The 16,995-nt window shown below is 46.0% G+C and overlaps 1 protein-coding gene across 1 annotated transcript in view; it reads left to right on the top strand.

Moving 5' to 3' along the window:
- Positions 1 to 16,995, top strand: part of PLCB2 (phospholipase C beta 2) — a 294,302-nt gene that overhangs the window by 253,082 nt on the left and 24,225 nt on the right. Inside the window, exons 27-29 of the mRNA XM_063947515.1 lie at positions 6,563 to 6,728; positions 8,001 to 8,077; positions 10,372 to 10,467. Coding sequence (XP_063803585.1) covers positions 6,563 to 6,728; positions 8,001 to 8,077; positions 10,372 to 10,467 — 339 coding nt within the window. The remainder of the gene's footprint in view (positions 1 to 6,562; positions 6,729 to 8,000; positions 8,078 to 10,371; positions 10,468 to 16,995) is intronic.

Raw genomic sequence — 16,995 nt, 5'->3', positions numbered from 1 at the left:
CACCTCTTGCTAGAGCCCACTCCTTTATTGAACACCTGTAGTACATTCGTAGTTGTTAAAAAATAATGAACAGTGGCCCTTATTCCGAGTTGTTCGCTCGCAAGCTGCTTTTAGCAGCTTTGCACACGCTAAGTCGCCGCCTACTGGGAGTGAATCTTAGCTTCTTAAAATTGCGACCGACGGATTCGCAATATTGCAATTAGACCTCTCTTAGCAGTTTCTGAGTAGCTCCAGACTTACTCGGCATCTGCGATCAGTTCAGTGCTTGTCGTTCCTGGTTTGATGTCACAAACACACCCAGCGTTCGCCCAGACACTCCTCCATTTCTCCGGCCACTCCCGCGTTTTTCCCAGAAACGGTAGCGTTTTTTCACACACTCCCATAAAACGGCCAGTTTACGCCCAGAAACACCCACTTCCTGTCAATCACATTACGATCACCAGAACGATGAAAAAGCCGTGAGTAAAATACCTAACTGCATAGCAAATTTACTTGGCGCAGTCGCAGTGCGAACATTGCGCATGCGCAGTAAGCGGAAAATCGATGTGATGCGAAGAAAAATACAGAGCGAACAACTCGGAATGACCACCAGTGTCCCCCAGGTTACACTTAGGGGCTGACACTCCACTTATTGAAGATAATCATTCTCAATGTCTATAGTGTCATTTTTAGCATCATGGTGCCCACATTACTTGAGTGTTCCTTGTCCCTTCCTCTATACGGGGTATTACAAAGGATGCTTGCAGTCATTCTGTCAGGGGCGGTGCTACGGTGTTCGGCGCCCCCCTGAAAAAGATTACTCGCCCTCCCATATTTTACAAAGGAACAGTGTGCAGCAAAAAGGGGTGTGGTCTCACAAGGAAGGGGCGGTGCCACACAATAGTACCTCCATTTCAAATTACGCCACACAGTAACACAATCTTATTCACATTACCCTGCGCATAGTAGTGATGTTTATACACACAATAGCCCCTGTAGTAGCGCCGGTTATACACACAATAGCCCCTGTGGTAACACTGGTTATACACATAATAGCCCCTGTGGTAGCGCCGGTTATACACATAAGAGCCCCTGTGGTAGCGCCGGCTATACACATAATAGCCCCTGTGGTAGTGCCGGTTATACACATAATAGCGCCGGTTATACACATATGACCCCCATAGTGCCAGATACACATATGCCCCCACCGTGCCAGATACAGTATGCTCCTACAGTGCCTGATATGCCCCCACAGTGGCAGATACACAAATGCCCCACAGTGCCAGATACACAAATGCCCCACAGTGCCAGATACACAAATGCCCCCAGCAGTGCCATATATGCCCTCACAGTGCCAGATACGCCCCCACTGTGCCAGATATGTTCCACAGTGCCAGATACACATTGCCGGATACACAATACCCTACAGTGCCGGATACACAGTGCCCCACAGTGCCAGATACACAGTGCCCCACAGTGCCAGATACACTGCCTTACACACACACACAAATACACATACACATAGATACACACACACACACACACACACACACACACATACATAAACACACATACTGTAGATACATATATACATTCACACACACACATATACATACACACACATACTTTAGATACACATACACATAGATACACACACACATACACATAGATACACACACACATACCATAGATACACAAACACATAGATACACACACACACACACACACACACAAATGCTGTAGATACATATATGCATAGATTCAAACACACACACATATACATACACAGACACACACACACACACACACACTTTCTCACTCACACTCAACATACCATCTGGCTGGCTGGATTTGTAGCAGTTTCTGTCCTCCTCAGCCTGGTCCCGTGTAGCTCCGCCCATCAGTCCCATGTAGCCCTGTCCCCGTTTCGTCCAGGACACTGACGGACACTGCAGGGGGGGTAGGGGGAAGCTTCAAACTACCGGTGCTGCTAGCTGTCAAACGGTGTGACAAGCACAGCAGCCGGTAGCAGCAGCAGGGGGCTCAGGCGCAGCAGTGGGGATGCAGAGCGGGAGAGCACCTCCCCAGCAGGCGCCTACCTGCTGTGTATCCCTTTGCTGAGCGGGTAGCGCCAGGCCTGCATTCTGTAATATGCTCAGATGCCCTGGATTCCTACTGTAGGTTACAGGAACATTATTTACTTAGGATGCTGTTACATGTAGCACCACAGGCAGGGCCGCCATCAAAGGAGGACTACGGGTACAGCAGTCCCGGGCCCGGACAGAGTGGGGGGCCCGAGGCCCGTCCAACCATAACCGTGGCTACGCTCTGCATACCTGCCGCTCCTGTAGGTATTCAACCTCTCAGCGGTTCAGCAATGGGAGGAGGTGTCAGCTTACAGGCGCTAAGCAGGGTAACAGGTGGAGCGAGAGAAGCTGGGTCCTGTTGGCAAAACTGGTCTTCCAGCTCCCGCATACCAGGTCCCGGCTCTCCCTCTGCAGTAAGCCCCGGTGCCTTCAAGCTTCCGCACGTCTGTCCCGGCTTTCCCTCCGCAGTCAGCCCCGGCTCCTTCCAGCTCCCGCACGTCTGTCCTGGCTTAACATCCGCAGTCAGCCCGACACCTTCCAGCTCCAGCTTGTCTCAGACTCTACCACACATACAGTAAGAACCTGCCATGGAGGGACAGGGCTGAGGGGGGTCGGAGGGGGGAGTTGTGGTGGAAATTGATGACTGTTATTAGAGCTTATAAAAAAAGACCAATAAAAATGACTTGTCCTGCAGCTAGGTCAGGCTTAGGTGAGGGGGGAGGGGGATATTAGGCTTCAACTATCAAACAAAAATAATTAGTTGTTCTTTGATTTAATATTGAATTCTAATGTGTGCCCCCTACCCCCATCCTCTACCTAAGCGTGACCTAGCTGCTGGACTAGTGATTTTTATTATCAATAAGGTGCAACATGTGTATAAGGGGTACTACTGTCTGGCTTATTGTGTATAATGGGTAATGGGTACTACTGTGTGGCATATTGTGTGTAAGGGTACTACTGTGTGGCATACGGTGTATTGGGGGTACTACTGTGTAGCTTACTGTGTATAAGGGGTACAAATGTGTGGCGTAGTGTGTGTAAGGGGAGCTACTGTGTCGGGAAACATGTCTAAAGGGTAATGGTATAGCATAATTTGAATTAAGGGTACTATCATGTAACCATGCCCCATCCACGAGAGACCATGCCCCTTTTTGGGGCACACGTCCCTACTCAAGATATGGGGGGCACTAATGTTTATTCTGGCACAGGACAAATGTCTAGTTACGGCTCTGCCAGAGGCCTCTCCAGGCACACCGAGGGTTCGAGAAGGGGGGCCCTGCCAATTTTGTCAGTCTCGGGCCCTACAATTTCTGATGGCAGTCCTGACCACAGGTCAACTCAATCTTATTCCTAGAATTTGAAACTTTGTATAGTTTACTGTTTGTCCCAGTTCCAGTCTTCTTGGGCTGATTCAATTAGCCATGATACAGTAAGTTGAGAATTTACTGTGGGTAAACTTAACACACATATCGCTGGCTATTTTCTGCATGTGCGCCCCCGCGACCTGCACTATTGAATTAGAAAATGCTTGTCGTGGCAGCTGTGCTGTAATCCCAGAATTAGTGGCCATAATCAATGTATTTCAGATTCTTAAAGAAAGGTCAAATGAAAACAGTGGAAAATGAAAGCCTCTAGAATATTTTTGGGAGAAGAAAAATGTCTGCAAATGTGATCTTTTTAATTATTATTTTCAGCAAATTTATAAAAATATGGGGAAAAGCATTTGTAACTCTCACCTGCAAGTACATATACCACTTTCCCATCTACATAACACCCCAAAATACATGTCCCACATAATGAAACCCTTTTTTGAGCTTTTACAGAAAATCACTTGAAAAACTGAAAAATGACCTGCCATTAAAATACCTCCTGCTATTTAAATACCTCCAAGTGCATTATTATTCATTGAGAGGGGCATGCCAGAGTCCCAACATGTTTACCTTAATGTGAAAATGTCCCTAATTTTCACCTACTCAAGGGCTACGAGCTAAAAGCTGAGTTAACTCCTATTGAGACCTGTTTTAATTTAATGTAGATAATTGAATACGAAAAAGTCACAGCCATGGAATTTTTACCCTCAGTAATCCACGTTAGTGGCTAACTGAATTCAGGTCATTTTCTGTATCTCTATTGTGAGTCCTCAGTTCAGCATTAATGAAAAAGGCTACCAGACAAGATTGATGCTATCACAATGGGCTTGAACTTGAACTGAATTTAGACACTAGTCAACCTCAAACAGACCTCCGGCTCCCAGTGCACTATACTTACATTTCTACCTGCTGGGATCACATGCGTCTTGCAGAGGGGTGACACACACATGTGACCAATAACCCACCAGGAACATCTGTTGAATTTTATTTGGAATTTTCTAAATCCTTTGAACCTGCCATTCCCAATCCCCTCCCTGGGGTGGTATTACTGTAGTTATCATATCGACTAAAGTGAAAACCCTGCTAGATGGTGCTTATCCCAAGGGGCCTTATAACTCCATGTTAGTATCCGCCTCTCTCTGGTCAAAAGCCGAAATGGAGGGGATATGGATATAGAAACAGCCATGTGCATACAACCTCAGGGACAGTTTCAGAATCCTCCCTAGGGACAATGGGCCTGATTCAGGTCCCGACACAGAAGTGGTGCATGCCGCAAAGTACCATATGTATGGTTGCGAACCACTTGTGGCGCCTTCTAAATAAAATGTCACGGAGCTGCCAGTTTCTTCTCCAGATATATTAACCTGAGAAGCCCCACCTGTGACGTGGGGGTCACTTTGGACACATGGGGTTAGACCAGAGGTTCCCAAACTGTGTGCCGTGGCTCCCTGGGGTGCCTCGGGACACTTGCAGGGGTGCCCTGGGTTGGTGGTCCAGGACCAATTCAAACTATTCATGGTCAATATAATAGGCAAAACCAGTGCTGGTGGCTGCCAGTCATAAAATATGTGGCCAAACAGAAGCAAATCCTGTCCCTCACCACACAACTGACCCTAAGGATGACATATAAACGCAATCTACTTAATGTAATATTTTTTTCTAAATTTCTCAATAAGAAATTTTTGGCCTAGGGGTTCCGTGAAAAAAGTTCTGATATTCTAGGGCGCCGTTTGGAAACCACTGGGTTATACAAACACATTTGCCGCCACCAGACTAATTTAACGCTGAAGCGCATGGTAAGCTCTTGCTCTTACCTGCAAACACACTGCAATACTTAAAAAATAGGTAGACATAGGCCACTCAGGTTTGGATTTTAAGAAACACAGAATCAGGAACTAGAATTATCATTTTAATTCCAAGAATACTTCAGCGCTTTAGTTACAAAAAGTGATACAAAGACTATTAAGAATATTTTAAGGATACACACAGAGTACGGTACAATCTCAAACAAAAACAAAAGGAGATAATAATTCAGAAGCCTAAACTTACACACAAATTTAGGATCTGGCTGTGGGGACGACACAGGTGAGCTTTTCGGTTCACTTCTAGCTGCAGCTACCCCATGAGAATGTACTTTTCGCATGTGCCGGATCCGTGCTGCGCATACGCAGTATGTGTCTGCGGTGTCAGTCGCACTACGGCATCAGACTGTCCGTGATTGACAGTCTGATGCCATTTGGGGACGGGGAGTGGGCGGCGACAGCCTCCTTTTCCCAAAACAGAAGCATGTCACCACCGTTGTTGGGGAGGGCAAGGCCAGGTCTTCCCCCGAGGATGGAGATTTCCTGGCCTCTTTGTAGTAGATGCAGTGGCCGGCTTGCGACCCCATGGATCACGCAGCCGGCCGATAGTGTCACAGGTGATCCAATACTGTATCCTACGACGCAGATAGGATCACTAATGCTGCATTATCATATTAGTGTATCACTTCTACTTCCATGTAAGCAGCAGCAATAGCACCTCCAACTTCACCTGAATCAGACCCAGTGTGCAAACCGCTGTTCCTGATCTTGGGAATGTCGTTTACATGGCAGCGCTTTCAGCAGAAGCTTTCCTACATTTCCCAGAAGCAACTCTATTGACATTGTATATGTAGAAATACATATTGCATTATTATTTATTTGTTTTAAAATCTGAATATAGCAGAGCATCCTTGGCTCTTAACACAATTATATTTTGTTTTGTTAGGAGTAAACTTTTATTACTATTTGTATTGTTGTTTTCTCATTTGTGATAGTTTTGACAGTTCAGCTGCCCTTTCCCATTCGGATCTGTAGTTAATATATCTTTAACCCCTTGATTGCTATTTACTCTAGGATGCATGGCACTTACTTCGGCTGATTCTTTACCGTTTTTAACTGAGGCTAAAGGGGGTTATTCAGAGTTGTCAGCAAACCAAAAAAGTTAGCAATTGGGCAAAACCATTTCTAAAACCAAATCTAAATCTCTCTGCACATGTTACATCTGCCCTACTTGCAGTGCAACATGGTTTTGCTCAATTGCTAACTTTTTTGGTTGGCTAATAAACCAAAATAACCCCCAATGTCTGCTGTACTAATATTCTAGGAGTCTGGAGGACGAATATGGCGCAGTATGGGGTACTGGGGAAGTCCCAGGGCAACCGGATCCAAAGGTGGTGGAGCTGAAAGAGAAGCTGGAGCAGGAGCTGATACGCATGGCAGACGAGCATTATGAGGGCATGTGGAAGAAGAAAGAACAACATTCCATAGAAGTATGCATAGAAAATACACATTCCTATATATTCCTATACATTTTATAAATCGCTTGCACTTGCAACAGGCTAAGGAGTAATTCATCTAAACCTTGGATAGTTAATATATTATTACATGCATTTTTCCCTTTCTTTGTGAAGTGTTGACAGTGTTGACTAAATATTTTTTCCATACTCCATACTTGTCTTCAGATCCAAAACAGAACAAATCTAGAGCCTGATTCAGGATCCAGTGCAGCTGCGGCTCATGCGGCAAAGCACCGATATCCGTACTGTGCATGTGCAGTGTGGGTCTGCCACGTCGGCTGCAGATTGTCAGTGATTTATAGTGTGCTGCCATTTGTGGGTGGGGAGGGGGCGGCGATGGTCTCTGTTTCCAAAAACAGAGGTGTGTCGCCACCATTTTGGGGGATTGACAAGAGGAGGATCTCCTTCAGAAAGACAGATTTCATGGCTTCTTTGTTGGATCTGCAGCTGCCGGCTTGCACAACCCCATGGGTCATCCAGCCGGCCAATTATGTCACAGGTGATCCGATGCTGCATCGTAGGACACAGGGGGTCATTCCGAGTTGTTCGCTCGCAAGCTGCTTTTAGCAGCTTTGCACACGCTAAGCCGCCGCCTACTGGGAGTGAATCTTAGCTTATCAAAATTGCGAACGAAAGATTAGCAAAATAGCGAATAGACACTTCTTAGCAGTTTCTGAGTAGCTCCAGACTTACTCGGCATCTGCGATCAGTTCAGTCAGTTTCGTTCCTGGTTTGACGTCACAAACACACCCAGCGTTCGCCCAGACACTCCTCCATTTCTCCAGCCACTCCCGCGTTTTTCCCAGAAACGGTAGCGTTTTTTTACACACACCCATAAAACGGCCAGTTTCCACCCAGAAACACCCACTTCCTGTCAATCACATTACGATCACCAGAACGAAGAAAAAACCTCGTAATGCCGTGAGTAAAATACCTAACGGCATAGCAAATTTACTTGGCGCAGTCGCACTGCGGACATTGCGCATGCGCATTAGCGACTAATCGCTCCGTTGCGAGAAAAGAATAACGAGCGAACAACTCGGAATGACCCCCACAGTCCGGATCAGTAATGCATGTAGGAGACGTGACACCTCTTCCTGCATTACCATATTAGTGCTAACACTGCTGCTTCCATGTAAGCAGTACCAATAGCAACTCCAAGCACATCTGAATCGTCATATAGATCAAGCTTCAGAATGACATATATTCATATATATATTATATATACATTTCACATTTCTGCAGCAAATGACCAAACTGCTGGAGTTGGCACAAGAGAGACAGACAATGGAACTGAAAGTCCTGAAAGAATCTACTGACAGGTAGGCTGCCATGTTAACATTCTGTGAGGCACTGTATGCGGGCAGATGTATCATTTGCTTATGAACATACTGGAAATAATATGCCTGTAAACGTGTCAGGAGAGACCTGCAGCAGAATTTAACTCCGCAAAGTTCAGTGACAGTTTTCATTAAAACTGTGGGCTATGCAGAGCTGGACAGAAGTTTCCAGGCTTCTGTATGTGCACGCTGATGGCAAGGGACATACAGTAGACTCCCCTCTGCCATGCTGTCCCCAACCTCGATATCTGCAGCCTCCCAGGAAAGAGGCAGCCTCATTTTGAATCCAAGAAAGCCGAAGAGAAACTGCTCTTTTCGGAGACAGTAGTTTCTCATCAGCCATCTTGGAATCACAAAGAGGCTGCCTCTTCCCTGGGAGGCGGCTGAGATGAAGAGGAGACTCTGTGGGCTGCCTAAAGGGCGCACTACTTATACGCATGCCTATATATCCAGGCATATGTTTTGCACCTAGCATAGGGTTGGTACGAAGGGCACACTGATTATGATGGCTGGCACCAAACTCCACCATACAGTTAGGGGGCACCACAAGATCCGCACAACTCAGCATATGAGTGATAGCTGCTTATTCTCCCGTGCATGCCATGTGCCCGATAATCACCCAACTCGCCATCACTGCAAGTTCTAATAAATTCCTGAAGAAAATAAGTGTATTATAATCTGCTCTTTGAATTCAATGGCAAGGGTCCAACCCAAGGGTCACCAGCCCTTCAACATACACCAAAATAACAATGGGATAGCCAACGACCGCTGTGTCTTAAATGAAGACACCTTGCATGTAGTATATACAAAAAAAACAAGAAGAAGAATTATAAATAAATATGTTATTTCCAAGTGTGTGCTTTCTTGTTTTTTTACTGTGCTTACCTTAAATAGGTGAATAATGGACCTTAAAAGGTTTCTTTACTCTTCTTCACTGTGGGGTATATTCAATTCTTGTCAGAAAGCCATCAGATTCCAACTTTTTTAGGTCGGAAGGGGTTCCGACCTATTCAATGCCCCCTCAGATTTTCCAACAAGTCGGGAATTCCGACTTTTCGGAAAACACGTGGATCGGCGGAATAGCCGCGGATCCACGTGTTTTGTCGGAATCGGCGGCCAAATCCGACAGGTTTTGGCCCCGTTTCCGACAATGTCAGTCCGACTTTAAGAAAAGTCGGATTGGCATTGCCGTGAACTGAATACTCAGATGTCGGATTCTTTCTGTCAGAAAGGATCCGACATCAATTGAATATACCTTATATAGGCTATCTATCTCTGTAAATGTAGGGATAATAGAACACTTCTTAGTCCCACTCTTTTGTTCACTTCTCCCAATAGTGCTAGAAATACACCAATGGATCCTTAATACCTCAAAAAGACCATATAGAAGCCACTCTTTTAGTGAAAATGTCTACATTTATTCACATACAGTATATAAAACCATAACAATTACCACACAAGGCCTTTAAGAAGTTTAGGCAGATGTTAGATGTTCGTTCCCATCTTCCTGGAACAATGGTATCCCTCATAAGGTCCTAAGGTATAGCAGATTCCTTTCCTTCACCGACGCGTTTCGGATGTATATCCATCCTCAAGGTGCCACTGTTGGGAGAAGTGACTGAAAGAGTGGGATTAAGAAGTGTTCCATTATCCATACATTTACAAATAAAGACGTTCTCAATGTGAAGGAAAGTGAAGAACCCTTCCAAGGTGAGCACAGTGACCAACCAAGAAAACACACACTTGGAAATAACATACTGTATTTATTTATATTGTGTACTTCTCTTCTTGTTCCTTTTTTGCATATACTACATGCAAGGTGTCTTCATTTAAAAAACAGTGATCAGTGGCCATCCCATTGTTATTTTGGTCTAATAAATTCCAGAACTGTTACGTTTATTTCAAGTAATCAGTAACTATTTTTTTTTTAATGAAAGCAGCAGTTTTAGGTCTAACGGCCCTTTAAGAATCTGCTTTTTGCAAGAAATTCCACATGAAAGATCCTAGAAAAGATTTTTCCAGATACAGAGAAATGAATGTTCATTGTCAGATATGTTTTACCTTTGGATGGAAAGCAGTGCTACAAATATAAAACTATGCTTCGAAAAAACTAAATGTAAGAGAGAAAAAATCCCAGTGTTATTTACATGTGACACATTAAACCCTGGAATAAGAAGAGCTGCCTTGTGTCACTGTGAAGAACCGGGGCAGCTTACGTAAAACAGGAGGGAAGGTTGAGTGAGGTCCTTGCACGTAATGAATATGTCTTTCCACAGTGACAATAAGCAGATGAAGAAGAAGCTGGAGATGAAGAGAGTGGAAAGGCTTGAGGCAGTGAGCAAGAATACGATGGACAAAGCAGCTCAGGAAAGGTGTGATTGTACATAATCGTTAAAAAATATCTCTCATCCTAAAATAGGATATACGTCTGGAAAACGGGTCATGTAATAAACACAACTTGTGAACATATAATAAACATATAATGAAGATAGGCATAACTAGAATTGAAACATCTAGAAAGGTCCTCATCATTTCTAAAACTCCATCAGCAATCATTCTAGTTTGCTCTCTGAATTTTACATAGTTCCAGGGAAGATCTCTGCATTGTATACAGGTCCATAATATCACATATAGCTTCTAATAACGTCTGTTTTATGTATATATACTAGGTCCCTAAAACCGCTGCCTTGTATATATACGCCTGCTGATCTTGTAACTCTGTCTGCCATTGCATATTGTATTGTCCTTGCCTACAACTTATATTGTAGGCAAGGACAATAGGCATAACTGTATGGTTACCATGCCAGCTTGTGTTGAGCCTGCCTACCGGTTATTGAGTCCCACCGATATATGGCCAATTTACCTTTTTTTCCAGACCCATCTGAAGTTACCAATCTGCCCCTGCTCATACATCACTAGTTAGCTGAACATACAAGTATATAACCACACAACATACTGGTATATAACCACTATTTTCATAAAGCCTCCCATGCAATTAGTCACATGCTGCCAATAAATATGCACATATATGCTCAAATAATATTATTTATTAGGCAATAAGTGTTACATGCCATTAACTAGCCAATATATCCTATATAGAGAACATGCCCATATACAGTGCATCCGGAAAGTATTCACAGCGCTTCACTTTTTCCACATTTTGTTATGTTACAGCCTTATTCCAACATGGAAAATAAAATAAAATAATCCCCTCCAAATTCTACACACAATACCCCATAATGACAACATGAAAAAAGTGTTTTTGAGATTTTTGCAAATTTATTATAAATAACAAACTGAGAAATCACATGCACATAAGTATTCACAGCCTCTCCCATGAAGCTCAAAATTGAGCTCAGGTGCATCCTGTTTCCACTGGTTATCTTTGAGATGTTCCTACACCTTAATTAGAGTCCACCTGTGGTAAATTCAGTTGATTGGACATGATTTTGAAAGGCACACACCTGTCTATATAAGGTCCCACACTTGACAGTGCATGTCTGAGCACAAACCAAGCATGAAGTCAAAGGAATTGTCTGTAGACCTCTGAGACAGGATATTCTCAATGCACAAATCTGGGGAAGGGTACAGAAAAAATAAGAATTTACTTACCGATAATTCTATTTCTCATAGTCCGTAGTGGATGCTGGGGACTCCGTAAGGACCATGGGGAATAGCGGCTCCGCAGGAGACTGGGCACATCTAAAGAAAGCTTTAGGACTATCTGGTGTGCACTGGCTCCTCCCCCTATGACCCTCCTCCAAGCCTCAGTTAGGATACTGTGCCCGGACGAGCGTACACAATAAGGAAGGATTTTGAATCCCGGGTAAGACTCATACCAGCCACACCAATCACACCGTATAACCTGTGATCTGAACCCAGTTAACAGCATGATAACAGAGGAGCCTCTGAAAGATGGCTCACAACAATAATAACCCGATTTTTGTAACAATAACTATGTACAAGTATTGCAGACAATCCGCACTTGGGATGGGCGCCCAGCATCCACTACGGACTATGAGAAATAGAATTATCGGTAAGTTAATTCTTATTTTCTCTAACGTCCTAAGTGGATGCTGGGGACTCCGTAAGGACCATGGGGATTATACCAAAGCTCCCAAACGGGCGGGAGAGTGCGGATGACCCTGCAGCACCAAATGAGAGAACTCCAGGTCCTCCTCAGCCAGGATATCAATTTTGTAGAATTTTACAAACGTATTTGCTCCTGACCAAGTAGCTGCTCTGCAAAGTTGTAAAGCCGAGACCCCTCGGGCAGCCGCCCAAGATGAGCCCACCTTCCTTGTGGAGTGGGCATTTACAGATTTTTGGCTGTGGCAGGCCTGCCACAGAATGTGCAAGCTGAATTGTACTACAAATCCAACGAGCAATAGTCTGCTTAGAAGCAGGAGCACCCAGCTTGTTGGGTGCATACAGGATAAACAGCGAGTCAGATTTCCTGACTCCAGCCGTCCTGGAAACATATATTTTCAGGGCACTGACAACGTCTAGCAACTTGGAGGACTCCAAGTCCCTAGTAGCCGCAGGCACCACAAATAGGTTGGTTCAGGTGAAACGCTGAAACCACCTTGGGGAGAAACTGAGGACGAGTCCTCAATTCCGCCCTGTCCGAATGGAAAATCAGATAAGGGCTTTTTCAGGATAAAGCCGCCAATTCTGACACGCGCCTGGCCCAGGCCAGGGCCAACAGCATGACCACTTTTCATGTGAGATATTTTAACTCCACAGATTTAAGTGGTTCAAACCAATGTGACTTTTGGAACCCAAAACTACATTGAGATCCCAAAGTGCCACTGGAGGCACAAAAGGAGGCTGTATATGCAGTACCCCTTTTACAAACGTCTGAACTTCAGGGACTGAAGCTAGTTCTTTTTTGTAAGAAAATTGACAGGGCCGAAATTTGAACCTTAATGGACCCCAATTTCAGGCCCATAGACACTCCTGTGTGCAGGAAATGTAGGAATCGACCCAGTTGAATTTCCTCCGTCGGGCCTTACTGGCCTCGCACCACGCAACATATTTTCGCCAAATGCGGTGATAATGTTTTGCGGTTACATCCTTCCTGGCTTTGATCAGGATAGGGATGACTTCATCCGGAATGCCTTTTTCCTTCAGGATCCGGCGTTCAACCGCCATGCCGTCAAACGCAGCCGCGGTAAGTCTTGGAACAGACAGGGTCCTTGCTGGAGCAGGTCCCTTCTTAGAGGTAGAGGCCACGGATCCTCCGTGAGCATCTCTTGAAGTTTCGGTTACCAAGTCCTTCTTGGCCAATCCGGAACCACGAATATAGTGCTTACTCCTCTCCATCTTATCAATCTCAGTACCTTGGGTATGAGAGGCAGAGGAGGGAACACATACCCTGACTGGTACACCCACGGTGTTACCAGAGCGTCTACAGCTTATTGCCTGAGGGTCCCTGGACCTGGCGCAATACCTGTCGAGTTTTTAATCATGTGGAAGACTTCTGGGTGAAGTCCCCACTCTCCCGGGTGGAGGTCGTGCTGAGGAAGTCTGCTTCCCAGTTGTCCACTCCCGGAATGAATACTGCTGACAGTGCTATCACATGATTTTCCGCCCAGCGAAAAATCCTTGCAGCTTCTGTCATTGCCCTCCTGCTTCTTGTGCCACCCTGTCTGTTTACGTGGGTGACTGCCGTGATGTTGTCCGACTGGATCAACACCGGCTGACCTTGAAGCAGAGGTCTTGCTAAGCTTAGAGCATTGTAAATGTCCCTTAGCTTCAGGATATTTATGTGAAGTGATGTCTCCAGGCTTGACCATAAGCCCTGGATATTCCTTCCCTGTGTGACTGCTCCCCAGCCTCGCAGGCTGGCATCCGTGGTCACCAGGACCCAGTCCTGAATGCCTAATCTGCGGCCCTCTAGAAGATGAGCACTCTGCAACCACCACAGGAGGGACACCCTTGTCCTTGGTGACAGGGTTATCCGCTGATGCATCTGAAGATGCGACCCGGACCATTTGTCCAGCAGGTCCCACTGGAAAGTTCTTGCGTGGAATCTGCCGAATGGGATTGCTTCGTAGGAAGCCACCATTTTACCCAGAACCCTTGTGCATTGATGCACTGAGACTTGGCTCGGTTTTAGGAGGTTCCTGACTAGCTCGGATAACTCCCTGGCTTTCTCCTCCGGGAGAAACACCTTTTTCTGGACTGTGTCCAGGATCATCCCTAGGAACAGAAGACACGTCGTCGGAACCAGGTGCGATTTTGGAATATTGAGAATCCAATCGTGCTGCCGCAACACTACCTGAGAGAGTGCTACACCGACCTCCAACTGTTCCCTGGATCTTACCCTTATCAGGGAATTGTCCAAGTAAGGGATAACTAAAATTCACTTCCTTCGAAGGAATATCATCATTTCGGCCATTACCTTGGTAAAGACCCGGGGTGCCGTGGACCATCCATACGGCAGCGTCTGAACTGATAGTGACAGTTCTGTACCATAAACCTGAGGTACCCTTGGTGAGAAGGGTACATTTTGACATGAAGGTAAGCATCCTTGATGTCCCGAGACATCATGTAGTCCCCTTCTTCCAGGTTCGCAATCACTGCTCTGAGTGACTCAATCTTGAATTTGAACCTCTGTATGTAAGTGTTCAAAGATTTTAGATTTAGAATCGGTCTCACCGAGCCGTCCGGCTTCGGTACCACAACAGTGTGGAATAATACCCCGTTCCCTGTTGCAGGAGGGGTATCTTGATTATCACCTGCTGGGAATACAGCTTGTGAATGGCTTCCAAAACTGTCTCCCTGTCAGAAGGAGACATCGGTAAAGCCGACTTTAGGAAACGGCGAGGGGGAGACGTCTCAAATTCTAATTTGTACCCCTGAGATATCACCTGAAGGATCCAGGGGTCTACTTGCGAGTGAGCCCACTGCGCGCTGAAATTCATTGAGACGGGCCCCCCACCGTGCCTGATTCTGCTTGTAAAGCCCCAGCGTATACTGAGGGCTTGGCAGAGGCGGGAGAGGGTTTCTGTTCCTGGGAACTGGCTGATTTCTGCAGCCTTTTTCCTCTCCCTCTGTCACGGGGCAGAAATGAGGAACCTTTTGCCCGCTTGTCCACGAAAAGACTGCGCCTGATAATACGGCGTCTTCTCATGTTGAGAGGCGACCTGGGGTACAAACGTGGAATTCCCAGCTGTTGCCGTGGCCACCAGGTCTGAAAGACCGACCCCAAATAACTCCTCCCCTTAATAAAGCAATACTTCCAAATGCCGTTTGGAATACGCATCACCTGACCACTGACGTGTCCATAACCCTCTACTGGTAGAAATGGACAACGCGCTTAGACTTGATGCCAGTCGGCAAATATTCCGCTGTGCATCACACATATATAGAAATGCATCTTTTAAATGCTCTATAGGCAAAAATATACTGTCCCTATCTAGGGTATCAATATTTTCAGTCAGGGAATCCGACCACGCCAACCCAGCACTGCACATCCAGGCTGAGGCGATTGCTGGTCGCAGTATAACACCAGTATGTGTGTAAATACCTTTTAGGATACCCTCCTGCTTTCTATCAGCAGGATCCTTAAGGGCGGCCATCTCAGGTGAAGGTAGAGCCCTTACAAGCGTGTGAGCGCTTTATCCACCCTAGGGGGTGTTTCCCAACGCACCCTAACCTCTGGCGGGAAAGCATATAATGCCAATAACATTTTAGAAATTATCAGTTGTTATCGGGGGAAACCCACGCATCATCACACACCTCATTTAATTTCTCAGATTCAGGAAAACTACAGGTAGTTTTTCCTCACCGAACATAATACCCCTTTTTTGGTGGTACTCGTATTATCAGAAATGTGTAAAACATTTTTCATTGCCTCAATCATGTAACGTGTGGCCCTACTGGAAGTCACATTCGTCTCTTCACCGTCGACACTGGAGTCAGTATCCGTGTCGGCGTCTATATCTGCCATCTGAGGTAACGGGCGCTTTAGAGCCCCTGACGGCCTATGAGACGTCTGGACAGGCACAAGCTGAGTAGCCGGCTGTCTCATGTCAACCACTGTCTTTTATACAGAGCTGACACTGTCACGTAATTCCTTCCAACAGTTCATCCACTCAGGTGTCGACCCCCTAGGGGGTGACATCACTATTACAGGCAATCTGCTCCGTCTCCACATCATTTTTCTCCTCATACATGTCGACACAAAAGTACCGACATACAGCACACACACAGGGAATGCTCTGATAGAGGACAGGACCCCACTAGCCCTTTGGGGAGACAGAGGGAGAGTTTGCCAGCACACACCAGAGCGCTATATATATACAGGGATAACCTTATATAAGTGTTTTTCCCCTTATAGCTGCTGTATAGTTAATACTGCGCCTAATTAGTGCCCCCCTCTCTTTTTAACCCTTTCTGTAGTGTAGTGACTGCAGGGGAGAGCCAGGGGAGCTTCCCTCCAACGGAGCTGTGAGGGAAAATGGCGCCAGTGTGCTGAGGAGATAGGCTCCGCCCCTTTTTCGCGGACTTTTCTCCTGCTTTTTTATGGATTCTGGCAGGGGTTAAAATTCATCCATATAGCCCTGGGGGCTATATGTGATGTATTTTCGCCAGCCAAGGTGTTTTTATTGCGTCTCAGGGCGCCCCCCCCCAGCGCCCTGCACCCTCAGTGACCGAAGTGTGAAGTGTGCTGAGAGCAATGGCGAACAGCTGCAGTGCTGTGCGCTACCTTGTTGAAGACAGGACGTCTTCTGCCGCCGATTTTCCGGACCTCTTCTGCCTTCTGGCTCTGTAAGGGGGCCGGCGGCGCGGCTCTGGGACCCATCCAAGATGGGCCTGTGATCGTCCCTCTGGAGCTAATGTCCAGTAGCCTAAGAAGCCCAATCCACTCTGCACGCAGGTGAGTTCGCTTC

Source organism: Pseudophryne corroboree, chromosome 12 (genome assembly GCF_028390025.1).
Source record: "Pseudophryne corroboree isolate aPseCor3 chromosome 12, aPseCor3.hap2, whole genome shotgun sequence".
Classification (NCBI taxonomy): Eukaryota; Metazoa; Chordata; class Amphibia; order Anura; family Myobatrachidae; genus Pseudophryne; species Pseudophryne corroboree.
This window is presented reverse-complemented; position numbering and strand designations above follow the sequence as displayed.